The sequence below is a fragment of the Mobula hypostoma genome, chromosome 22 (assembly GCF_963921235.1).
Source record: "Mobula hypostoma chromosome 22, sMobHyp1.1, whole genome shotgun sequence".
Taxonomy (NCBI): domain Eukaryota; kingdom Metazoa; phylum Chordata; class Chondrichthyes; order Myliobatiformes; family Myliobatidae; genus Mobula; species Mobula hypostoma.
In genome coordinates, this window is record NC_086118.1 from 54,868,782 (window position 1) to 54,896,533 (window position 27,752).

A 27,752-nucleotide genomic window follows, 5' to 3' on the forward strand; every position below is an offset into this window, starting at 1 on the left:
TTTGTTGAAGTTTTGGATGCCATGTCAAATCTCCGCAGACTCGTAAGGAAGTCCAGGCACTGCCGTGCTTCTTCTTCTTCACAATTTTTTGTTCTCTTTTATTGGATTATTTATTTGTTTTTTGATAATTATTGTAATTCATGGCATTTTTTATGTATTACACCATACTACTGCCACAAACCAAGAAATTTCACAACTTACAATACTGTGCAAAAGTCTTGGGCACATAGATATAGCTAGAGTGCCTAGAACTTTTGCACAGTATTGTCATAATTTTGTATATTGCACTGAACTGCTGAACAAAGAAAAACAAATTTCATGATGTATGTGAGTGATAATAAACCTGTGGCTGATATGGGTCTTTATTGTGGACTGAGAGTGGGATGGGAATTGGGAGAGGAGAATTATAATTGGGAAAAGAGGAAGGGAAAGGGGAGGAAGCGGGAAGCATCAGAGAGACACTCTTATGATGATTATGAGGACACTCAGTCCTCGTTTATTGTCATTTAGTAATGCATGCATTAAGAAATAATACAATTTTCCTCCAGTATGATATCACAGAAACACAAGACAGACCAAGACTAAAACTGACAAAAACCACATAAGTATAACATATAGTTACAACGGTGCAAAGCAATACCGTAATTTGATAAAGAGCAGACCATGGGCACAGTTAAAAAAAGTCTCAAAGTCCCGATAGCCCCAACATCTCACGCGGACAGTAGAAGGAAGAAACTCCCTGCCATGAACCTCCAGCGCTGCAAACTTGCAGATGCAGCACCCTGGAAGCACCCAACCATAGCCGACTCTTGAGTCCGTCCGAAAACTTTGAGCCTCCGAGCACCGAGCACCACCTCTGCTGAGCACTTCGACTCCAGCCCCGGCCGCCAAGCAACAGGCAAAGCCGAGGATTTAGGGCCTACCCCTCTGGAGATTCTGGATCGCACAATAGCAGCGGCAGCGAAACAGGCATTTCAGAAGTTTCACCAGATGTTCCTCCGTGCTTCTCACGTGCTTCTCCATCAAATCAGGATTGTGAACGGCATTCTACTTGACAAAGAACAGATATTCATCACCGGAGTGGCTGCTGCGCGCTGCGTCGTGCCGCTATCTTCTCTTAAATGATCAATAAACCAATTGTTTGGAATCAAATGACCTTGCTTGGTGTCTCAGGGCTGTGTGTGTCTGTACCCAGGCCACTCCCCGCTCCCTGGCACTCCTTCACTGCTATCTGTCCCACACCCCTCTCGCAGCACTCCACCCTCAGTATTCCCAACATGATATATTTTTGAACGTTCAGGCAATTGTGTGTTATGTGCAACGAGTAGAGAAGGGGAGTTGAGTCCTTGAGTAGATCAGTTGCATTTGTAATTAAATGGCAAGGCAGGCTGAAAGGGCTAGGTGGCCTGTTCCTGCTCTCACTTTCTAATAATTTTGTGTGAATCAGAGAAGAACATACATGTATTGATGTTTCCTTGTTCTTCAAGCTGTTGTCTTTCTTATTGGTAGAAGCTGTAGGTTTGGTAAGTTGCTGTCAGTAATCAATCTGAAATCCATTTTACAGATGGTACACGTAACTGACATAGCTCATAACAAACGAACACATGGTAACTACCAGGCATCAGTGATGGAAGCAATAAGTCGTGAGAAGGGTTGTTGGAAAGCAAAAAAACTGCAGAGGCTGGAAAACATAAATAAATTCACAGGGGAAAATGCTGGAAATGTTTAGCATACAAGAAGGGCGAACGGAATTAATATTGTAGACCCTTGATGAGACCTGAGAAAACAAACGTTAGAGCGAGCAAAGGGAATTGTCTTTGACAGAGTGAGACCAACATTGTTCAGGTTGACACAATTGCTTTTGATGGTGCTTATGAGTGGAACTATTTGCTGAAGACACCAATCATATATTTTACAACTAATTATTTTTCTGTTTCAAAGCAAGTTCTAATTTCTTTGTTAATTGTATCAAATTTCTATGTAGTGAACAGAATTATAGTGTAATTTAATATGATTGTTATAATTATGTAGGGAGTGAGAAAGTATATAAAAATCTGCACAGAACCAGGAGAAATAGATGTGAGCTTAAATGATTCAAGATGGGCAATATTGGTTGCAGAGAACTGTGTGACAATGAATCTTAGGCTTTGGAGAATGTACAACATTTTGGATTGGTTCTGAAATAAGAGGATTGTTTGTAGGCAGGAACAATTTAGGAACATGGGAACTAGCCTTACACACAGGTTTACAACTGTTGCTTGACTGGAAAAAGGCCACCATCGACCTGTTGCACTTTATGTTTCCATTTGATGATTTCATTATCTGTGGAAATATAAAAATAGTGCAGAATTCACACAGTTCGTATATTAAATGTAAAAAGATCAAAAAAGCTACAGATGCTGAAAATCCAAAACAAAAACAAAAGATTTTGGGAAGAATTAGCAGGTCAAGCAGCATCTCTGGAAGGAGAAGCTGATAATGATTCAGATCTTTTGATGAAGAGTACCAGATCCAAAGTATTAACAGTATTTTAAATGCATTTAGTCAATTGTGATTGTAGTCCAAAATGTGCTGCAATATCTTTGTAACCACAGACAAATTTTAACAATTATAGCTTATGCAATGCAAGCAAGTTGTTTGGACTCTTACAACCAGCTGTAAATATCAAAGTTTGTTGAAGAAGCAACCTGAGTCCTTGTGATTAGGACCTCTTCCTGTTGTAACTGCTGTGTTAGTGGATTTTTCTGTCATTCACTATGCAACTTCAAAGCCTATTCAAAATGAAGAGCAATTCCCCAATTTTTGATGGGGTTAGTCATGTTTTCTGAATTTCCGACATGAAACAAAAAGTCATTGCCGTTCTCATTAAAGGATCAAATTTCATAAGCTTGCATGCAGCTATTACTAGTTACAGAGCAAGTAATGTCTGTTGGCATTGAATAAAATTTTTCATTATACCTAGAATGAAGTATAAAATAGAGTAGATGGGAAAGTGTATAATAAGCTCAGATGTTGGTTTATTTTTCCATTATTTTCTCTTCCAAGTTTCTCTTTCTTTTTAGTTGTTTGTGGGGACCATCCCAGTGCTCAGGCAGTTTTGATGAACGTCCATGTCTGCTGCTCCTTCCTCACTTTGCAACAGAGTAACTTAAAAGTGTGCTTTCTGACTTTATTCTCTTGCTTCTCCAGTCGTCTTTTGTTCTGACCTGTACATTTCTTCTAAATAGTTCAATAAAAGCCATATTTTGTGAACGTTATTCAATGTAATCACAGGAAATTTGAGGTGAATCAGGGTGGATAAATCCCCAGAGCCTGATGAGGTGTCCCCTTTGACCTTATAGGAAGTTAGTGCAGAAATTGCAGGAGCTCTGGCAGAGATATTTAAATCATTCTTAGCCATGGATGAGGGCCAGGGGACTAGAGGATAGCTAATATTATTCTGTTTTTTAAGAAAGCTCTAAGAATAAGCCAGGAAATTGGGCCAGTGAGCCTGACACCTGTCATGGATAAATTATTGAAAAGTATTCTAAAGGATGGGATGTATAAGTACTTGGATAGATGGGACCAGATTAAGATCATTAACATGTTTCACCAATCTTACAAAGATTTTTGAGCAGTTAACCAAGAAGGTTGATAAAAGGAAGGTAGTAGACATTGTCTACTTAGGACTTCAGTAAGGCCTTTGACAAAGTCCCTCATGGGAGGCTGTTGCAGGTTAAGTCACTTGGCATTCAAGATGAAGTTGTCAATTGGAATTAGTGTTTTTTTGTTGGAAGAAGTGAGAGAGTAGTAGTAGGTGTTGCCTCTTTGATTGGAGGCCTGTAACTAATGGTGTACTTGTAGGGTCAGTGTGGTATCCATTGTTATTTGTCATCTATATCAACAACTTGATGATAATGTGGCAAGCTAGAACAGCAAATTTTGGATAACAGCAAGATTGGGAGAGTAGTGGACAATGAAAGGCTATCAAAGCTTACGAGGTGATTGGACCAGCTGGGAAAATTGGCTGGAAAATGGCAGATGAAATTTAATGCAGACAAGTGTGAGGTGGTGCATGCTGGGAGGACAAATCAGGACAAGACTTACATAGTGAACAGTATGCAGTAGAATAAAGGGACCTGCGAATACAGATCCATTACTCATTGAAAGTGCTGCCACAGGTAGATAGGGTTATGAAGATAGATTTTGCTGCAATGGCCTTCATAAATCAGGGTACTGAGTACAGGAGTTGGTATATTATGTTGAAGTTTTATAACTCATTGGTGAGGCCAAATTTGGAAGTATTCTGTCACAAAAATGAAGCCTGATAAAGGGTCCTGACGAAGATGAAATGTTGACTGTTCATTTTTTTCCATAGGTGCTGCCTGGCCTGCTGAGTTCCTCCAACGTTTTGTGTGTACTGCTTGGAATATTTTGTGCATTTCTGATCACTTACCTATAGAAAATATATCAATAAGCTTGAAAAAATCCAGAGAAAATTTACAAGGATGTTGCCAAGAGCTGAGGGCTTAATTTACAGGGATAGGTAAAATAGGTTAGGACATTTTTTCCTGGAACACTAAAGAATAAGGGGAGATTGTATAGAGATATTGAAAGATTATGAGAGTATAGGTAGGGTGAATGTATGCAGGCTTTTTCCTCTCGGGTTGGGTGAGACTAGAACTAGAGGTCATAGGTTTAAGATGAAAGATGCACTATTTAAGGGGAATCTGAGGAGGAACATCTTCACTCAGAGAGTGGTGTAAGCATGGAACAAGCTGCCAGCAGAAGTGGTAGAATATTTAAGATAAATTTGAATAGGTATCTGGATGGAGAAGTGTATGGAGGTCTATGCTTCAAGTACAGGTAGATGGGGCTAGCCAGAACACCAGGCTGTCAGACTAGATGGGCTGAAAGACGTATTTCTGTGCTGTAGTGCTCTATGATTCAATTAAACTAGAAAAGTAGAAATTCATAATCATGACTGACCCCATGCAGTAGGCATCCTCTGAGTGCTATATTTGGTGTACAGAACAGTAGCATCCATGTTTTAAAAAAAGCATGACTAAAATCCACAGAAGTACAGTATATTTTTCTTTTAAAATGGAAAGCAGGAACAAATCATGGGAGCATCTCTTCTCCCAGTTCTGAGAAGTGGTCAAATCAGTAGATATGTCAACTGGTTTCTCTTTCCACAGCCAGCTTCTTGGCTGGCTGAATTCTTCCAGCATTCCTGTTTCTGAGGAGGACATGGTAGTTGAGTCCGATTCAGTTTTTTTAATTCATGATATCGTTCTGTTGAGCACTAATGATTGTGATAAATTAACCTAATTTTAATCTTGGAAGAATGATAAGGACATGCATGCTAAATAAACTGGTAGATTAGATTTAAAGGGGCAGTTTTGTCTTCCTTTAAGTCTTACATGTCTATGCAAATCTGCCCGACTCCCTGAGTTAATTCCATTTTTTCTGATTGGTCCAGATCCCTCTAAACCTTCCCTATTCATGTACCTGTCCAAATTTCTTTTAAGCTTTGTGAATGCTCCTGCCTCTACCACTACCTCTGGAATTCATTCCATTTACCCATCAATATCTGTGTTTAAAAAGTTGTCCCTAAGTCCCTTTTAAATCTTTTCCCTCTCACAATAAACCTACCCCTCTAGTTTTTGACTCCCATGGGAGAAAGACCATGGCTATCTGCCCTATCCATCCCCCTTATAATTTTATAAACCTCTGAAAGGTCACCCTCAGCGTCTTGGCAACGTACATATACTTTGATAATAAATTTACTTTGAACTTCGAAATTCACCCTCAGCCTTATCTGCTTTTATTTCTTACTTTTCCTGTCTCTGTTCAAAAGTCACTGACCTGAAGTGTGACTCCATTCCTCCCTCCACAGACGCAGCATGGCCTGTAGAGTGTCATCATTTATGTCACCCTTTCAGCACCTGTGTGGGTGTGAAAAGGAACTTATTTTGCTGCTGTATCTTTTTTTTTGTTGCTGTTGTTTCTTTCGCTGTTCTGCTGAACATTGTAGGCATGCTATGCTGGCCCAGCACATCCTTAGGTTGTGTTGGTTGTTAATGCAAACAGCGCATTTCACTGTAAAGTTTTGGTGTACACGTGATAAATAAATCTGAATCTGATCTAAATCATGAGTTTCACAGTAATCTGTATTGGTTGTTGGAAGTTAACAAGCTCATGGTTAATGCAACAGGATTTTTTTTCTAGGGGAAATATCAGATTAGATACGGCAAAGTTACTTCCCATGGTAGGAGAGTCCAGGACAAGCAGGCACAACTTCAGGACTGAAGGACTTCCATTTAGAACAGAGATGCAGAGAAATTACTTTAGCCAGAGGGTGGTAAATCTGTGGAATTTGTTGCCATGAGCAGCTGTGGAGGCCAATTCATTGGGTGCATTTAAGGCAGAGATAGATAGGTTCTTGATTAGCCAGGACATCAAAGGGTATGGGGAAAAGGCAGGGGAGTGGGGATGACTGGAAGAATTGGATCAGCCCATGATTGAATGCAGAACAGACTCAATGGGCCGAATGGCCTACTTCTGCTCCGTATCTTATGATCTTATGGTCTTATGATGTTATTATTTATGAGACAAGGGAATTGCATGATATAGATAGCTCTTTCAAAACCTAGAAGTAGTGTTTTGCGTGATTTAATTCACATAATGAATTGTCAATTTCTAATACAATGGATCACTACATTTGGATCACATGTAAGTATTTGGAGTATTACAATACCCTTATGTAATTTTATGAGCAGATTTAAGAATTTATCAACACAGACTCTTAGTAGAATAACAGAATTTCTGAAGAAAGAACAGATGAGAGAACTGGGCTTTTTTTTGAAGAAAAGAATTTTTTTTGCTCAAACTTTACAATAGTTATTTCTGACTATGGCCTTTGGTGTTGAATTGACAGTTCAGTATTCATTTTATTTAATACAAATGTAAGAACATGGAATTAACAGCAGGTTCTGGCCATCTAGCTTTGACCCTACTCTGACATTCGTCATGATGATGGTGGATCCTCTACCTTGACTGCAATACACCCTTATTACTAGATTACCTTAATATCCAAAATTGCTTAATATGCGTTTTGAGTGAACTCAGTCTCTGAGGATCTACAACCCTCTTGGGCAGAAACCAACTACTTACCATCCCGTGGCTGAAAAAAAAATTGTCTCTCTTTCTGGTTCTAAATATCCCACTCCCTTATAAATCCTGGTTCTAGCTGTCTCAGGAAAAAATATTCTCCTGGTACCTCTCATTGTTGAACCCTCCCAAGAATTTTGTAAGTTACAATGAGGTCACCTCTCATTCTGATAAAATTTAGAGATTCAATTTGTAGTTCAGTGAATTTCTTCCTATAGAACAAACTGGCTGTCCCAAGGACCAGTGTGGTGAATCTTTGCTGTTTTCCTCCTCTTATAGCAAGTATGCCCTTTTTACTGTCAAGAAACAAAAATTGTGTACAAAATCCAAGGTGTGATTTCACCAAGGGCATTTGGACCTTCTCAAATGCAACTGTGTCTTTGACATGAGCACACTTGATTTCGTCTGATACCAGCGTATTTGGTTTGACCTTGTCACCACACCGATCTTCAAGACCCTGAGAAGTGCAGATCTCATCTCAGAAATAACGTGGTTTTGGGAGCAGACAGTATTCCACTGAAAACCCAAGACTCTTCAGTGATGAGCTCTAGTTACAAATCCAGAGCTTCATAGTGCACATTCACAAAAATTTTGAAGAGGATCTTGGAGATTTTATCTTCAAGAAAGATGCCAAGTGCAACTCTGGAAAGACATCAGCAGAGATACTTGGTCCAATGGAATGATGACCAAAATATCATTTGCTTTACATGTTATTTAAACATTTTTTGTAAGCAAGTACTGCTTAAAATCATGTCATGAAATTATAAAAGAAAAGTGATAATTTTGCATTGAAACTGTCTATTTAAGCATTTTGAATGGAAAGGTGGAAGTCAACAATTGCTTTTTAATGATTTAGTTGCAGATTTTGGTCAGCAGCTGATGATTATAGAATAATAAAAGATTTATGATCTAGCAATATATGACCTATCATGTCTATGCCAGTTGTAAAGGAGCCACAAAAATCTGACTCTATTTTCCAGTATTAGGCACAACTCTATAAGTTATGACTGTACAACTACTTTTGTAGGTATTGAAAACTGATGAGTGTTTATCATTCCATGCTGCTCCCAGGTACAGACTCTATCACCTAAAAACAAATTTCCTCATCTCCCCTCTTGTTATACCAATTCTTTTGGAACTATGTCTACTAGTTTTTAAACACCCCACAGGCAATAGGTTTTTCCTATTTAATCAATTCAACCTCCTCATCAAGTGCATCTCTACCAAATGCTCCAAAATTAATTGGAACAATAAGCAGAGCAAAACCCTCTCCCTACATACTGCCTCAAAGATTTGAGGCTCCTGTCACATTTGATTTATTTCATTGGTCAGGAAGCGTCACTTGAATTCCCAAAACAGACTCTGTATTCATTACTCTGACTAGAGTGCTTATGCAGAGCTTCCATGTGCTCCTGTTGCATGGACTCACTCTTCCAGTGTGATTTTTCTTTAATTTAAGCCAACATGAATCTCAATAGTCAATGGAGCTGTTACATGTTTTAAAGGAAGCTTTGAGCACATCTTGAATCTTTTGTAGTCTCGTCCTGTAACAGATTTCTGGATGATGATAGAGCATATAATAGAGAACAAATTAGTGGGAAGTTAGAAGATTGGGAAACTTTTAAATACCAACGGAAGGCAATTAAAAACATCATTAAGAAGGAACCTGAGAGTAAGCTAGCCAATAATATTAAAAAGGATACCAAAAGTTTCTTCAGATACATTAAATGTAAACGAGAGGCAAGAGTGAATATCAGACTGCTGGAAAATGATGCTCGCGAGGTAGTAACAGGGGACAAGGAATTGGCAAATGAACTGAAAAAGTATTTGGCATCAGACCTCACTGTTGAAGACACTTGCAGTGTTGTGGAAATTCCAGGTGCCAGGAGTCATGAAGTGTGTGAAGTTACCATTACGAGAGAGAAGGTTCTTGGGAACCTTGAAAAATCTAAAGGTAGATAAGTCACCTGGATCAGTTGGTGTACACCCCAGGGTTCTGAAAGAGGTGGCTGAAGAGAATGTGGAGGCATTAGTAATGATCTTTCAAGAATCATTAGATTCTGGAATGGTTCCGGAAGACTGGAAAATTGCGAATGTCACTCCACTCTTCAAGAAGGAAGAGAGGCAGAAGAAAGGAAGTCATAGGCTAGTTAGTCTGACCTCAGTGGTTGGGAAGATGCTGGAGTCAATTGTTAAGGATGTGGTTTCGGAGTACTTGGAGGCACATGATAAAATAGGCCATAGTCAGCATGGTTTCCTCAGAGGAAAATCTTGCCTGACAAATCTATTGGAATTCATTGAAGAAATAACAAGCAGGATAGACTAAGAAGAATGGTTGATGTTGTGTACTTGGATTTTCAGAAGGCCTTTGACAAGACAATAGACAATAGGTGCAGGAGTAGGCCATTTGGCCCTTCGAGCCAGCACCGCCATTCACTGTGATCACGGCTGATCATCCACTATCAGTATCCAGTTCCTGCCCTATCCCCATAACCTTTGATTCTGCTATCTTTAAGAGCTCTATCCATCTCTTTTTTGAAAGCATCCAGAGACTTGGCTTCCACAGCTTTCTGGGGCAGAGCATTCCATATATCCACCACTCTCTGGGTGAAAAAGTTTTTCCTCAACTCCGTTCTAAATGGCCTACCCCTAATTCTTAAACTGTGGCCTCTGGTTCTGGACTCACCCATCAGCTGGAACATGCTTCCTGCATGCAGCGTGTCCAATCCCTTAATAATCTTATATTAAGACGCCTCACATAAGACACACATGAGGCTGCTAACAAGCTACGAGCCCATGGTGATACGGGAAAGATTCTAGCATGGATAAAGCAGTGGCTGATTGGTGGGAGGCAAAGAATCAGAACAAATTGAGCCTTTTCTGGTTAGCTGCCTGTGACTAGTGGTGTTCCACAGGGGTCTGTGTTGGGACCATTTCTTTTTGTGTTATATGTCGATGATTTGGATGATGGAATTCAGCAAGCCAGGTAGCATCTATGGGAAAGAGAATTGTTGACGTTTTGGGCCGAGATCCTTCAGGATGGCTGGAGAAATGTGACGTTAAAATGTGGGGGGAGGGGTGAGAGAAACACAAGGTGATAGGTGAAACCAGGAGGGGGAGGGGTGAAGTAAAGAGCTGGGAAGTTGATTGGTGGAAGAGATACAGGGCTGCAGAAGAGGGAATCTAATGGGAGAGGACAGAAGGCCATGGAAGAAAGAAAAGGTGGGAGGAACACAAGAGGGAGGCAGTGGGCAGCCAGAGAGATGAAGTGACACATCTGCATACCCCGACTCTGTTTTATCCCCCCTAGTTCAGTCCCTTCCGACCTACATCCATGACACCTCACACAGTCTTGATCTTTTCAATAATTTGAAGTTCCGCATAATCTTATTTTCACTATGGATGTCCGGTCCCTATACACCTCCTCCCCATCCAGGAAGGCGAAAATCTCTCTGCTTCTTTTTGGACACCAGACCCAACCAGTTCCCCTCCACAGCCACTTCCCTCCATTGAGGAGATTCATCACAGCATGTGCAGAAAGAAGGCCTGGAAAATCATCGGGAACACCAGACACCCCAATCATAAACTGTTTCAACTGCTCCCATCTGGCAAACACTATTGCAGCCAGGACCAACAGGTTATGGGACAGCTTCTTTCTGCAGCCATTAGACTTTTAAATTCACATGGCTATGCAGTGGGACGGAGTCATAATGCAAAGATGTTTACTCCCTCACGTTGTGGGTTGGATGTAAGAATTAAATTAATTCTAATTCTAATTCTCCTCTGTCTAGCAGAACTTGTCCTCACTCTTAATAATTTCTCCTTTGGGCTCCTCCCACTTCCTTCAAACAAAAGGTATAACCATGGGCATTCACATTGGTCCCAGCTGTGCCTGCCTTTTTGTCAGCTACGTGGAGCAGTCTATGTTTTAAGCGTACACTGATTGCCGGCCCCCACTTTTTCCTGTTCTACATTGACGATTGCATTGGTACTGCTTCCTGCACCTGTGCGAACTCGTCGACTTCATCCACTTTGCCTCCAACTTCAACTCTTCCCTCACTGTTCACTCTTCCTGTCTATTTCCGAAACCTCCCTCCCCTTTCTCAATCTCTGTATCTCTATCTCTGGAGACAGCTTATCTATTCACAAGATCACAAGACAAAGGAGCAGAAGTAGGCCATTCGGCCCATCGAGTCTGCTCCGCAGCTCCCCCATGAGCTAAACTATTCACCCATCTAGTTCCAATTTCCGGCTTTTTCCCCATATCCCTTGATACCCTGACTAATTAGATACCTGTCAATCTCCTCCTTAAACACCCTCAATGATCGGGCCTCCACAGCCGTATGTGGCAATGAATTCCACAAATCCACGACCCTCTGGCTAAAAAAATTTCTCCTCATCTCTGTTTTAACTGGGTACCCTCTAATTCTAAGACTATGGCCTCTTGTCCTGGACTCACCCACCAAGGGAAACAACCTTTCCACATCTACTCTGTCCAACCCTTTCAACATTTGAAACGTTTCTATGAGATCCCCTCTCATTCTTCTATACTCTAATGAATACAGTCCAAGAGCTGACAAACGCTCCTCATATGTTAGCCCCTGCATTCCAGGAATCATCCTCGTAAATCTTCTCTGAACTCTCTCCAACATCAGTACATCCTTTCTAAGATAGGGGGCCCAAAACTGCAAACAGTATTCCAAATGAGGTCTCACTAATGCCCCATAGAGCCTCATCAACACCTCCTTACTCTTGTACACTATTGATGTCTGTTATGAACCCATTGTCTCCCACAGCTACCTAGACTATACCATTTTTGACCCTGTTACTTGTAAAAACCCCTTCTCTCAATTCATCTGTCTTTACCACATCTGCTCTCAGGATGTGGCTTTTCATTTCAGAGTAAAGGAGATTTCCTCCTTAAAAGAAAGGGACTTCCCTTCCTTCACCATCAATGTTACCCTCAACCGCATCTCATCCATTTCATGCACGTCTGCTCTCACCCCATCCTCCTGCCATCCTACAAGGGATAGGGTTCCTCTTGTCTTCACCTACCACCACATTAGTTTCCGCATCCAGCGCGTAATTGCTCGGAACTTCTGGCATGTCTTCAGTGGGATTCCAACAGAATTATTATGTTTTTCTCATGCATCAGCAACTTGAGGTAGTTTTTTCCCTGAACTTTATAATGCATTGTTTCTTTAAATATACTGCAAAAGCACTTGATATTGAATGAAATTGATAATTCGCAGTATTACTGTTATTTGAGTCTCTGCCTGGATTGACCCTTAAGTAGAATGTTTTTAGATAAGTCAAACTACATTTATCATTTGCCAGCGCCCAAGCCATACTTGTCAGTGTTTTTTCTTCAAAGCATATTTATCAAAAGTTTTATTTAATTGATTTTCCCATTGTGTTTATTCACCATATATTGACGCTAGCAAATACCTTTAAAACTAATTTTTTTTTCTTGTCTTGTTCTAGATACTTGACCGGAAAAATAATGAGATTGAGGAGCTAAAGGCACTTTATAGAAACAAGCAAAAAGAATCAGAGGAGATAAGTAAAAAGCTGGAAAAAAGAGGTAAACGTTGTGAAGAGATCTACTTGGATTTGAAAATAAAATTGGCCTGAACCTGTTCTGACCATAGACAATCCAAATTTAAACCAAACCCAACTTATGATTTTTTCTTCAAGAGCAAGATTCAAGATTGTTTAATGTAATTTTCATTACACAAGTGAAAAGGAGAACAAAATAATTGTTACTCAGGGTTCAATGCAGCACAAAAGAAAACACAAGATTAAAAAGAATACAATAAATATAAATACATAAGATAGCTTATATTCATTGATTGTATGTCCATAACTTGATGCTAGGCACAGGAGTGTCTGTACCTAGGGAGTCTCTGACAGGAAATATTAAAGTAGTTGTGGTGGTTTTTGAAGACGGCGGCACAGTGAAAGGTCTGCTTGTCTGTGCTCAGCACCGCAACACTGATAATTTCGCATATAAACCATAACCATATAATAATTACAGCACAGAAACAGGCCAACTTGGACCTTCTAGTGCATGCCCAACTCTTTCTCTCACCTAGTCCCACCGACCTGCACTCAGCCCATAACCCTCCATTCCTTTCCTGTCCATATAGCTGTCCAATTTAACTTAAACCTATCCGTTTCAACTTTTATTTTTAAAATCCCAAGTGTCGGATTTAATGACATGAACATTGATGAGTATTTTTTTTGAGCTGCTTCAACACCATGCCATCGAAAAGCACTAAAAAGGCAGCCAAGATGGGCTGCACAGAGTGCTCGCCCGGGGCTGAAGAGCTAGCTGCTGCTAGCTCTGCTAACAAGTTGGACCCTGCTTTTCGTCAAGTAATTCAGGAAGTTACGGAGAACTTATCCAAAATGATGAACGAGAAGCTGGGTCCACTCTCTCTAACACTCCAGAACCACACATTGGAGCTTAAAAATCTTGATACAAGAACGACCGAGGTCGAGGGCCAAGTCTCAGCGGTAGAGACTGTAGCTGATCAAACCCAAAGCCGCATCCGGGCGCTAGGAAAGCACATCCAAAACCTGTCTGACCATAGTGATGATCTTGAGAATACTTCATACTTTATTGTCGCCAAACAATTGATACTAGAACGTACGATCATCACAGCGATATTTGATTCTGTGCTTCCCGCTCCCTGGATTACAAATCAATAGTAAATATTAAAAATTCAAATTATAAATCATAAATAGAAAATAGAAAAATGGAAAGTAAGGAAGTGCAAAAAAACCAAGAGGCAGGTCCGGATATTTGGAGGGTACAGCCCAGATGCGGGTCAGAATCCGTTCAGCAGTGTTATCACAGTTGGAAAGAAGCTCTTCCCAAATCTGGCCGTACGAGTCTTCAAGCTCCTGAGCCTTCTGGAGGGAAGAGGGAGGAAAAGTCTGTTGGCTGGGTGGGTCGTGTCCTTGATTGTCCTGGCAGCACTGCTCCGACAGCGTGCGGTGTAAAGTGAGTCTAAGGATGGAAGATTGGTTTGTGTGATGTGCTGCACCATGTTCACGATTTTCTGCAGCTTCTTCCGGTCTTGGACAGGACAATTTCCATACCAGGTTGTGATGCACCCTAGAAGAATGCTTTCTACGGTGCATCTATAAAAATGAGTGAGGGTTTTAGGGGACAGGCCAAATTTCTTTAGCTTTCTCAGAAAGTAAAGGCGCTGATGGGCCTTCTTAGCAGTGGACTCTGCTTGGTTGGACCAAGTCAGGTCATTTGTGATATCGATCCTGAGGAACTTAAAGCTTTTGACCTGTTCCACTTGTGCACCACCGATGTAAATTGGGTTGTGTGGTCCGCTACTCCTTCTGAAGCCAACAACCAATTCCTTCGTCTTGCTGACGTTGAGGGATAGGTTATTGTCCTCACACCATGCCACCAGGTTCTTAATTTCCTCTCTGTACTCAAACTCATTATTACCCGAGATACGGCCTACAATTGTTGTGTCATCTGCAAACTTATATATTGAGTTCGATGGAAACTTGGCTACACAATCATGGATGTACAGTGAGTACAGCAGGGGGCTGAGTACACAACCTTGTGGGGCACTGGTACTCAGAGTGATTGTAGAGGAGAGCTTGTCCCCTATTTTTACAGCCTGGGTCCTGTCTGTGAGGAAGTTGAAGATCCAGCTGCAGATCTGAGTGCTAAGGCCCAGGTTCCGGAGCTTAGGAATCAGTTTATTTGGAATGATGGTATTAAAGGCAGAGCTGTGGTCAATGAAAAGGAGCCTTACGTATGCATCTTTATTCTCCAGGTGTTCTAAGGAGGAATGTAGGGCCAGAGAGATGGTATCTGCTGTTGACCTGTTGAATAGAGGTAGGTGGAAGAACGTATGGTTCATCGGTCTACCTGAAGGTACAGAAGACAGCCAGCCAGCGAAGTTTTTTGAGGGCTGGCTGTCTAATTTCCTTGATTTGTAAACCAAGGCTGGATGCATTAAAGTGGAAAGAGCTCATTGTACACTGGCTCCAAAACTGGGCCCAGACCAACGCCCTCAACCTGTCCTTGAGCAGTTCCATAATTTCGGTGATAAGCAAAGAGTGATGGAGGCTTCGAGACGCCGTGGGACTGATGCCCAGACTTTAATATATGAGGGATCTAGGCTTATGTTTTTTCAAGATTTTTTGGCAGCCGTTACTCGGAAGCGCAAGGATTTCGATTAGGTAAAGAAGTGGCTGAGAGAATCCGGAATCCAGTACTTTATGCTATACCCAGTGGCACTGAAAATCACCTACAACGGGGCCACCAAGATAGTTGATTCTCCTGACAAAGTTAAAACTTTTATGGATGTATTGGACTAAAATATATATATATTGTATAGCCCTGGTTATGGACGGTAACATGCTCGATGGTCGCTTTATTTTACCTTTTCATTACTTGATGGCAAGATATCTTATAGGATGGGTAATGTGTTTGTTTTGATTTATACAGTTTCATTATTTGTTTAAATTAGCAGTGCTGCTCCAGCCCGAAGGAGTTTAAACATGACGGTAGCAAATCGGTGGATTGATAAATTATGCCGTTTTCATTTTTGACTATGTTAAATGCTATATTAGCAGTGGGGCAGAATATGGGGTGCTAGAAGGTTCAGATATCCCCTTTAAGTGTGGAGTAAGTCCTCTTCTTCAGCGCTGTTGGCACTTTGTTTTTTTATGTATTTTTTTAAATATACTTAGTGTTGTTCAGCTGATCTTAAGTCGGGTTTCTTCTCCTCCGGAATGAAATGATTGTTATAAAGGGTTATGACCAGTAATATATTAACATTGTGCACTTGGAACATTAAGGGGAGTCATTTACCAATCAAGAGAAAGAAAATCCTATTAAATCTCAAAAAAGAAAGGGTGGACATAGCCTTATTGCAGGAGATACATTTAAATGATAAAGAACATCTGAAACTGCAACAGAGTGGATTTGATCAAGTCTGTTTTTCGTCCTTTAATACCAGGAGTAGGGGGTGGCCATTTTAATTAGGAAGAACTTACCTTTTAAGTTATTAGACTGCATTAAGGATAAGTATGGGAGATTTGTGATTGTTAAGGCTTCAATATATGGAGAGGAATATGGTATTCTCAATGTTTACTGCCCTCCAACTCATCCTCTCAAATTCCTAACAGATGCTTTTTTCAAACTTACAAGCCTTTCAATACAAAACATTATTGTAGGTGGGGATTTTATTATCTCATGGATCCATTGATGGACAGAGTGCCTAGTGGTCCCCCAGTGCTCTCCTCACAGTCGAAACAAATCATGGGCTTATGTGGAGAACTAGGACTTGTGGATGTCTGGAGGTTGTTACTTCCCTCAGACAAAGACTTCACATTTTTTTCCTAATCCACACAAGTGTTACACCAGAATACACTTTTTTCTAACTCCCAAAACGCTCCTAGATTTATTTGTATCCTGCACAATTGAAAATATCGCTATTTCTGACCATGCAGCAGTATGTTTAAGTATTAAGCCCAAAGATAATTCAGCACAACCTAGACATAGAAGGCTGAACTCTTTTATTCTAAAAGATAATAAATTTATAGACTACTTTACTTCTGAATTCAAAACTTTCCTATCTATTAATTCCAAATTAGCTAGTAGTCCATTGATGCTCTGGGAAACCGCTAAGGCCTATGCAAGGGGATTAATTATCTCCTACTCTGCTAGTAAGAAGTGACAAGCTGCAGAACAGTAGCGCCTAGTGGAAACGAGGCTTGCAGCAGCTGAAAAGGATTATATTAATAAGCCTACTGCAGCCAAGTTACAGAATATCACAGCCCTATGCTGTACACTAAACTCTTTACTTGCACAAGCAGCCAAAAGAAAATTGAATGAGGAAGAATGTTCATTTTGATCAAGGGCAGCCCTGCCGGCTGCCCCTCAGAATACTAAAATTATCCGGCCTAATACCATTAGTGAGAATCTCAGCCAAAGGGTCATTATAAAGAACTTTCACCCACTTAATAAAATTATTGCCCAAACCAAATCATTGTAAAGTGAAAAAAAGATACGGCCATTTGACACGATCAAAGGCCTTTTCTGCATCTTAGGAAACTACCAAGCCATCCACTGCCTATTGCTGACATGCCTGAATCACATTAAGTAATGTTCTGATATTGTTAGGTGATCGGCCTTTTACAAAACCCACTTGATCCTCTTTTATGATAAAAGGTAACACAGTTTCTAATCGCAACGCTAAGGTTTTAGGTAAGATTTTAAGGACAACAAGCAAAATGCCCTCTTATTAATTTGCTTTTTCTCAATAAGATGAAACTAGTTAAGGAGTATTGTCGCAATCCAATAACAATTAATGCAGTCAGGGCTTGGAGGGCGGTGCGAAAAATTGAGGGCAACACAGCAAAAATATCACCATTCACTCCAATAACCGGCAGTCCAGATTTTCAGCCTGGCATACTGGATTCTGGATTTAAACTTTGTAAGGGTATTTTCCATCTAGGAGATTTGTTTGATGAAGGAACGATGATGTCTTTTAGTCAAATAGTACAGAAATTTAACATACCCAACAAGGATCTTTTTTGCTTCTTTCAGATAAGAGATTATATACAGGAAAAAAATCATTGTTAACTGATTTCTGTAGTTCTGACATAGAAAAGAAGGTGTTTCATTCTAGGGGTGAAGTCTCCATTAGTACTTTTTACAGCATCCTGAGGGAATGTTCTTGTGGAGAGGCTGAGCAGATGGGAAGGGTCTGGGAGGAAGAGCTGGGAGTAGAAATTACAGCTGAAACATGGGAAGACATCTGTGATAATGCAAAGAAAATTTCAGTTTGTAATAGAACTAAAGCATTGCAACTCAAAGTTCTGCATAGAGTCCATCTGACTCCAGATCGTCTCTCAAAATTTAAGATGGGGGTTTCTGCAATGTGTTCTAAATGTAAAGTAAATACTGGAACGTGCACAAAATGCTGGACGAACTCAGCAGGTCAGACAGCATCCGTGGAAACAAACAGTCAACATTTCGGGCCAAGACCCTTCGTCAGGGCTGAAGAGGGAGAGGGCAGGGGCCCTATAAAGAAGGTTGGAGGAGGGTGGTAAGGAGAAGGCTGGTAGGTTCCAGGTGAAAAACCATTAAGGGGAAAGATAAAGGAGTGAGGGAGGGGATAGGCAGAAAAGGTGAAGAAGGAATAGAGGAAAGCACAATGGGTAGTAGAATGAGCCGGAACCATGAGGGAGGTGATAGGCAACTGGGATAGGGGAAGGGAGGGGGAGGGAATTACCAGAAGTTGGAGAATTCAATGTTCATGCCAAGGGACTGGAGACTACCCAGACGGCATATGAGGTGTTGCTCCTCGAACCTGAGTTTGGCCTCATCATGGCAGTAGGGGAGGCCATGTATGGACATATCCGAATAGGAATGTGAAGCAGAGTTGAAGTGGGTGGCAACCGTGAGATCCTGACTGTTGTGACGGACAGAGCAGAGGTGCTCGATGAAGCAGTCCTCCAGTATGCGTCCAGTCTCACCGATGTAGAGGAGGCAGCACCGGATGCAATGGATGACCCCGAACAGACTCACAAGTGAAGTGTTGCCTCACCTGGAAGGACTGTTTGGAGCCCTGAATGGTGGTGAGAGGTGGTGTAGGGACAGGTGTAGCACTTACACTTGCAGGGATAAGTGGTGTGTGAGAGATCCGTGGGGAGGGACGTGTCGGCCAGAGAGTCGCGGAGGGAATGATCCCTGTGGAAAGCGGAGAGGGGTAGAGACGGAAAGATGTGCTTAGTTGTAGGGTCCTGTTGAAGGTGGTGGAAGTCTCCGTGTCCGCCACATCTGCTCCCAGGATGAGGCGTTCTGTTCCAGAACATCTCAAATGTCCTCTTTCTTTAAGGATCGTGGTTTTCCTTCTGCCATCATCACCTGCATCTCCTCCATTTCCCACTCTTCAGCCCTCACCCCATCCTCTCGTCACCACAACAGGGACAGAGTTCCCCTTGTCCTCACCTACCACCCCACCAGCCTCCAGATCCAGCACATTATCCTCCACAACTTCCACCACCTTTAACAGGACCCCACCACTAAGCACATCTTTCCCTCTCTACCCCTCTCTGCTTTCCGCAGGGATCGTTCCCTCCGTGACTCCCTGGCCCACACTTCCCTCCCCACGGATCTCCCACACACCACTTATCCCTGCAAGTGTAAGTGCTACACCTGTCCCTACATCACCTCTCTCACCACATTCAGGGCTCCAAGCAGTCCTTCCAGATGAGGCAACACTTCACTTGTGAGTTGTTGGGTTCGTCTATTGCATCCGGTGCCCCCAGTTCTGCCTCCTCTACATCGACGAGACCCGACACAGATTGGGGGACCGTTTTGTCGAACTTCATCTGCCACAACAGACAGGATCTTCTGGTTGCCACCCACTTCAACTCTGCTTCACGTCCATACATGGCCTCCTCTACTGCCATGATGAGGCCAAACTCAGTTTGGAGAAGCAACACCTCATATACCGTCTGGGTAGTCTCCAGCCCCTTGGCATGAACATTGAATTCTCCAACTTCTGGTAATTCCTTCTCCCTCCCTTCCTCCATCCCAGTTTCACTCTGCCCCCTCCTCCAGCTGCCTATCACCTCCCTCATTGTTCTGCCTCCTACTACCCATTGTGATTTCCCCTATTCCTTTTTCACCTTTTCTGCCTATCCCTTCCCTGCCTCCCCTCCCCCACCCCTTTACCTTTCCCCTTACTGGTTTTTCACCTAGAACCTACCAGCCTGCTCCTTCCCTCCACCTTCTTTATAGGGCCCCTGCCCCCTCCCTCTTCAGTCCTGACGAAGGGTCTTGGCCAGAAATGTTGACTGTTTCCACAGTTGCTGCCCGACCTGCTGAGTTCCTCTAGCGTTTTGTGCGTGTTGCTTTGACCCCAGCATCTGCAGAATATTTTGTGAAGCAAATACTGGAACTTTCACCTACTGTTTTTGGACTTGTCCCAAACTTCAGGCATACTGGAGTGATATTTTGGGTGAAATGGATAAGAATCTGAAGATGGAGTTTGAACTGGACCCAGTGTCTTTTCTCTTAGGCTTACCCAGCAGTCGTATTATTAATGCACTTCAGAAAAAACTTTTTAACATCCTGACTTTTTGTGTGAGAAGAACATTTTACTTTGTAGGATAGCCGATAAGGCCCCTGGACTTTTTGGTTGGCGTAAAATAATCATGGAATGCATTCCTTTGGACTTTTTGACATGTATGGTACACTCAAAAACAAATAGTTTTCATAAAACATGGCAAACTTTTCTGCAGTATGTAGATGTAAACCTGTCTGCTATACTAATAAGGGCTTTTGTATAGGATTTTGGGGTGATGTCTATACTTTGATGGAAGTGTTCTGATAGCTGATATCTGTGAGGGGAAGAAATGTAAATGTATCTGGAAATTGAAAGTTTTGTTATGCTGAGCAAAAAATAAACAAATAAATGACTTTTAAAAAGTAGTTGTGGTGGTAGGGTTGGTTAGTGAATGGAGGTGGCGAGGTGCTGACCAGCCTTAGTGCTTGGAACAAGTAACTGTTTTTGAGTCTAATACTCCTAGCTTGGCTGCTGCATAGATTCCTCCTTGATGGGCATGAGACAAACAGTCCATGAGCAGGGTGGATGTGATCCTCATTATGCTATTGGCTGTCATTTTGGAAAGCCAAGTCCCAGTGTGAAAATAAATGTCAAGGAATAACAGTGGTTTTCCCATCTACGTCAATGGTCAGTCAGAATCAGGTTTAATATCACTGGTATATGTCATGAAATTTATTGTCTTTGAAGCAGCAGTAAAGTGCAATACATAATAATAGAAAAAAACATGAATTACAGTAAATATATATGATAATTCTTAAATAAGTAAATAGAAATTACTTATTTAAATAGAAATTTAAAAAATAATAATGAGGTAGTGTTCATGGGTTCAATACCCATTCAGAAATTGGATAGCAGAGGGGAAGAAGCTGTTCCTGAATTGTTAAGTGTGTGCCTTCATGATTCTATACCCTCTTTCCTGATGGTAGCAATGAGAACAAGGCATGACCTGAGTGATATGGCTCCTTAGTGATGGATGCTGCCTTTTGGTGGCATCGCTCCTTGAAGATGTCCTGGATACTACAGAGGCTAGTATACAGCTGACTAACTTTGCAGCTTATTTCAATCCTGTGCAGTAGCCACCCCCCACCCCTAGGGTGATGCAGCCAATTAGAATTATCTCCATGGTACATCTGTGGAAATATTGTGTCTTTTGTGGTATACCAATTCTCCTAATGAAATATAGCTGCTGTTCTTTATAGGTGCATCGATATGTTGTGTCCAGGATAGGTCCTCAGAGATATTGACACTCTGGAACTTGAAATTGCTCACTCTTTCCACTTATGATCCCTCTATAAGGACTCGTGGGTGTTCCCTCATCTTACCCTTTCTGAAGTCCACAATCGGTTCTTTTGTCTCTCTAACATTGAGTTTGGCACTACTCTACTTGATGATATATCTTGCTCCTGTACGCCCTCTCGTTGCCATCTGAAATTCCTGCAACAATAGTTGTATCATCAGCAAATTTATAGATACCATTTGAGCTATGCCTAACCACACGGTTATGGATGTAGAGAGAGTAGAGTAGTGGGCTAAACACACATCCCTGAGGTTTGCCAGTGTTGATTGTCAGTGAGCTGCAGGTGTTATTTCTGATCTGCACAGATTGTGGTCATCCAGTTAGGAAGTCGAGGATCTAGTTATAGCAGGAGCTGCAGAGGCCCAGGTTCTGAAGCTTTTCAATCAGAACTGCAGGAATGATTGTGTGAAGCACTGAGCTGTAGCCAATAAACAGCATCCTGACATAGATATTTGTATTGTCCAGGTGATCCAAGGCTACATGAAGACCCAATGAGATCGCATCTGCCATAGACCTGTGGTGGCAATAGGCAAATTGGAGGTCTTTCTTCAGACAGGACCTTTCACTCAAAACACTCCACCACCATAGATAGTTGTTAAGGCACTTCACCCTGCTCTTCTTAGCACTGATATAATTGTTGCCCTTTTGAAGCATGTGAGAGCTTCCGACTATAGCAACGAGAGATTGAAGATTCTTTGATCACTCCAGCCAATTGGTTGGCACGGGTTTTCAGAACCCTACCAAGTATTCCGTCAGTGTCTGTCGCATCACGTTCCACAGTTCATTTATTTTAAAAGAGCTGCAATGCTGCTCTAACCTGAGCCAGAGGACTTGCAGGTTTTTTTGTCCACAATTCTCTGCAGTTTTTTGTGGCCACAGGCAGAGCAGTTGCCATACCAAGTCGTGGTGCATGCAAATAGGATGTGTTCTATAATGCATCGATAAAATTTAGTAAGGGTTGACAGGAGTATGCTGAATTTCTTTAGCCTCCTAAGGAAGCAGAGGTGTTGATGAGCTTTCTTGGTCGTGACCTCTTCATGATGGAACCAGGACAGGGTATTAATGGTGTTCACTCTAAGGAATTTGAGGCTGTCAACCTCAGCACTGTTATTGTCCTGCCAAAGGATTTCGGCCTGAAACGTTGACTGTATTGTTTTTCCATATATGCTACCTGGCCACCTGAGTTCCTCCTGCATTTTGTGTGAGTTGCTCGGATTTCCAGCATCTGTTGATTTTCTCTTGTTTGCTGCAGATTTCTGTTGGTAGTAGGCGCATTGCAGTGGTTAAGGTTGAAAGGGATGAATTTGCTTTTAAGTAACCTGAAACAGTGTGGGAATTAATATTAAATGATCTAATCAAAAAGTTCAGACAGGAGTTATCTGGCCAGACAGAAATATATAAATCCCACAATTAGTAACATTTCCCTTTCCTTAAAAATCCAGAAGAACTTTGTGCTCTCTTAGGTGATGCACTTTACTCCAGGTTCAGTTGACAATGAGGAGATTGTGTATTCTAAACCTAATATCATTTACTTCCACTCTTGTTTACTGCAGCTTAGCTGAATCTTAGATCAATTACAACTAAATTATTTCAAGAAATTGAATAGATTGGCAACTGGCCAAGCTGTTGGGTTCACAACAATCAGCAGGAAAGGATCTGCTTTCCTTCTCCTTGTACCGAGGAAATTTTTGATTGTGATGTTGGTAACCTGTTATTAGATTGCAAATTTAATATTTATGAAGTGGGAATTTATTTGTAGAGGTGATAAGCATAACAGGTATATAAATTTTGATCTCTTTTACCTTTTTTGGAATTGAATTATAACTTGTAATATGACTAGACCTGACATAAGAAACAATAGCTAGCTGGCTGCTCTGAGTTTCGAGTAAGGTTTCACCAGACAGTAGTGTAAAATGAGTCCAACTGAAAACCTGTACAGACACTACTACCAAGGAGCTATAACCATGACAGTCAATTTTTTAATGTTAATTTTTCCTTATGTTTTAATGTTATTCTATTCTGATTCCTGTTGCTCAATTATTTATTCATATATATTTTGGCAGTTCAGACCTTGGTTCGTGAATCACAGGTTATACGGGAAAGTAAAGAGAACCAGATTGCTGAGTTAAAGAAGATGGCAGGGCAGAGTGCAGATACTTTGAAAAATGACTGGGAGCGAAAGGTAAGAGGCATGGATCATTTGAGCTTTACATGCACTGTTCTAAATGCATGAATAAAATTATGTATTTTTTAAATATTTTAACTATAAGTAAAAGTTTCCTGGATCTGAGATAATTGTGGGAAATAGGTCCTAGGGTGTGAGTAATGGATAGATGGGAGGGTAAGAGATGATGTTAGAGAGAAACCATGTAGCAAGTAAAGCTTATGGTAATTTTCAACCATGTTACCTGATAGTCTACAACCATCAGGCTCCAGAATTGGCTTGAATAACTTCAATCACCAAAACTCTGAACTGATTCCACAACCTTTGCACTCACTTTCAAGGAGTTTGCAATTCATGTTCTCATTACATACCTTTTGTTTGCAAGATTTATTTTCTTTTTTGCATTGTTATTGTTCAGTCTTTGTTTATGTCTATTTTTTCATAAATTATATTGTATTTCTCTATTTTCCTGTAAATGCCTGCAAGGAAATGAATCTTGAGGTAGTATATAGTGATATATACATAATTTTATAATAAACGTACTTTGACTTTGGTTTTAAGGTCTTTAGGATATCTGGCGAGTTGTTTGTTATTCTATAAACATAAAGGGAGTTTTTAACTGTAATTTCACTAATCATATCTAAAATAAACTAACTGCTTTATCCCTCTGGGTTTTTTGGGGTATTCAGTTATGAAAGTTGGAGGTGTTGAAAAATTGCAAGTCCTCTGATGATGGCTAAGTGGTAGGTGGTTTGTGGTTCACAGAGTTTTGAGCAAACTAATGCTAAATGGGAGAACATTACAAAAGGTTGAAAGAGCAGTATAGTCTGGTTCAACTTGAAGCTGCCTGGGAAGAAATTAATTGAGACAAGTGTGTTTATTGGAAAAGGTTGTGATGCATTGAAGCTTGGATATCGGGGAAGAAGTTGGCACTGCATAGGTAATGAAGGGGACTCTGATTTGGAAGGTTTGTTCTTTGATATTTATGCACCAGCTGTATCAGTAAATTGTTCCCTTGTACAACAAGACTACAGTCTTTGAGCTGTGCTTTTCACTTCAGATGTAATTTCCTCCCTTTCACCATTTGTATCTGAGAATAATTCCACAATGTCAAGAAGTCTTTGACAGATTTCAAGGCAGTGATAATAGGTATAAAAGAAAGACTTTGCAGCAGATGGCTATGACTGAAGAGGAAGGAGATGACAATTTTAAAGGCTTTGGGGATGGAGAGATGAAAATAGTGTGGCTGTTTGCAAGAACCAAGGAGTTAAGCGTGGAAATCAGCTGAAAATTCTGATGCTAGAAATGTAAAATAAAATCTGAAAATGCAGGAAATAATTCAGAAGTTCAGGGAGTATCTATGGGAATAGAAATGGTTGATTTCAGTGGATGTGATCTACATAGATTTTAGTAAGGCACTTGACAAGGTTGCACATGGTAGGCTTATTCAGAAAGTCAGAAGGCATGGGATCTAGGGAAATTTGGCCAGGTGGATTCAGAATTGGCTTGCCTGCAGAAGGCAGAGGGTCGTGGTGGAGGGAGTACATTCGGATTGGAGGGTTGTGACTAGTGGTGTCCCACAAGGATCGGATCTGGGACCTCTACTTTTTGTGCTTTTTATTAATGACCTGGAAGTGGGGGTAGAAGGGTGGGTTGGCAAGTTTGCAGACGACACAAAGGTTGGTGGTGTTGTAGATAGTGTAGAGGATTGTCGAAGATTGCAGAGAGACATTGATAGGAAGCAGAAGTGGGCTGAGAAGTGACAGATGGAGTTCAACCCGGAGAAGTGTGAGGTGGTACACTTTGGATGGACAAACTCCAAGGTAGAGTACAAAGTAAATGGCAAGATACTTGGTAGTGTGGAGGAGCAGAGGGATCTGGGGGTACATGTCCACAGATCCCTGAAAGTTGCCTGACAGGTAGATAGGGTAGTTAAGAAAGCTTATGGGGTGTTAACTTTCATAAGTCAAGGGATAGAGTTTAAAAGTTGCGAGGTAATGATGCAGCTCTATAAAACTCTGGTTAGGCCACACTTGGAGTACTGTGTCCAGTTCTGGTCGCCTCACTATAGGAAGGATGTGGAAACATTGGAAAGGGTAAAGAGGAGATTACCAAGATGCTGCCTGGTTTAGAGAGTATGGATTATGATCCGAGATTAATGGAGCTAGAGCTTTACTCTTTGGAGAGAAGGAGGATGAGAGGAGACATGACAGAGGCATACAAGATATTAAGAGGAATAGATAGAGTGGATAGCCACTGGCTCTTCCCCAGGGCACCACTGCTCAATACAAGAGGACATGGCTTTAAGATAAGGGGTGGGAAGTTCAAGGGGAATATTAGACAAGGTTTTTTACTCAGAGAGTGGTTGGTGCGTGGAATGCACTGCCTGAGTCAGTGGTGGAGACAGATACACTAGTGAAGTTTAAGAGACTACTAGACAGTTATATGGAGGAATTTAAGGTGGGGGCTTATATGGGAGGCAGGGTTTGAGGGTCGGCACAACATTGTGGGCCGAAGGGCCTGTACTGTGCTGTACTATACTATGTTCTATGTTTTATTAACTCTGTTAGAACTGAGAAAGTGGGTGGATGAGAGGGGAGTTTTGAGGGTGATAGCATCACCTGAGAAGAGATAACTACTTACAAAATCAGTATGTGGATTAAGGGAATGTGCGGGTGGGGAAGTTGGTGATCAGCATTTCATTGGGAATGACATCTGAAGTGTGACTAACAGGAAGAAAGATGTAAGGGAGCTCTGAAAAACTTGGATTTAAGACTAGTTTGTGGCATGGTAGTTTAGCAGCTAGCACAATTCTATTACAGTGTCAGCAATCAGAGATAGGGGTTCAATTTCCTCTGCTGTCTGTAGGGAGTTTGTATGTTTTTCCTTGGACTGCCTGGGCTTCTTGCAGGTGTTCTGGTTTCCTCCCGTATTCCAAAGGCATACAGGTTAGGGTTAGTAAATTGTAGGCATGCTATGTTGGCCAGAAGCATGGTGACACTTGCGGGCTGCCCCTAGCACATTCTTGGACTGTGTTGGTCAATGATGCAAGCGACGCATTTCACTGTATTTTTTGATGTATATGTGACAAAGAAGCTAATCTTTGTAATTTATTTTGAGCTCCTCTTTGTGTAGGGTGGACAGAAGAGAGATTTATATATAAAAAAAACTAGCAGTTAGCTTTGTTCTTCTGATTGGTCCTGGGAGATGTAACATAAAACTTTAATCATCCCTTATCCATTTGCTTGGAGTTTTTGATTGTTTGGCATCCAGTGCACTCATTAAGTCTGGAGTGTGAGTTGAGAGCCTGAACAATCAGCCAAGAACGTGGCTAGCACTGGTACTGGTGGGGGGGGGGGGTCAGAACTGAGGACAACTTTGTAACCAGAGCTGGGATCTGTAGTGTGTGTGTAGGTATGTTTCACACGTATATAAAGTGAAATTCATTGAGTTCTCTGAAAAAACTTACTAGAATTCTTTGTGACATAAAATATGTGAAATAAAAGTGTATTGGAATATTATTAGGGAGAGGGAATAGCATCCAATAGCCCAGAAAATCTGTTAATCTGATATCTCTAAACTCCTGGGTATGCCAGATTACTGGAGTTGTACCTGGCAATGATGATTTGTATGCTGCAGGTCTAGGCTCCTTAAGCCTGAAGGATGGAAGTCAAAGCTGTACCACAAGATAGAGATAAGGCTTTACAGAGGACACAGGCATCAAAGATGGTGTTGGTGGAAGGGTTTCTGTTCCTTAGATTTTGTATTCATTAGCTCATTGAAGAAGAGACTTGATTTGCCACCCGTGTACAATGAGACAGTGTCACAGGAGTGTAAACAGTAGGAATGCTGGTTTGGAGCAGGTTGCTTTGAACAGCGAAGGTGTCACCACCAAAATCACAACTTCTGTACTTCATACTTTAAGTTAAAAGGAGAATTGAATACATCTTAATATTGACTTTGAGTATATAAATTGGCTAGTGCTTTTCTTATGGAGCAACATGGTGAGCCATTG

The 27,752-nt window shown here is 41.3% G+C and overlaps 1 protein-coding gene across 4 annotated transcripts in view; it reads left to right on the forward strand.

Moving 5' to 3' along the window:
- cep112 (centrosomal protein 112) overlaps positions 1-27,752 on the forward strand; it is a 553,075-nt gene that overhangs the window by 154,463 nt on the left and 370,860 nt on the right. For all 4 annotated transcript variants that reach the window (XM_063030627.1, XM_063030631.1, XM_063030630.1 and 1 more), the window contains exons 10-11: positions 12,637-12,736; positions 23,637-23,755. In XM_063030627.1, the coding sequence (XP_062886697.1) occupies positions 12,637-12,736; positions 23,637-23,755 (219 nt within the window). The remainder of the gene's footprint in view (positions 1-12,636; positions 12,737-23,636; positions 23,756-27,752) is intronic.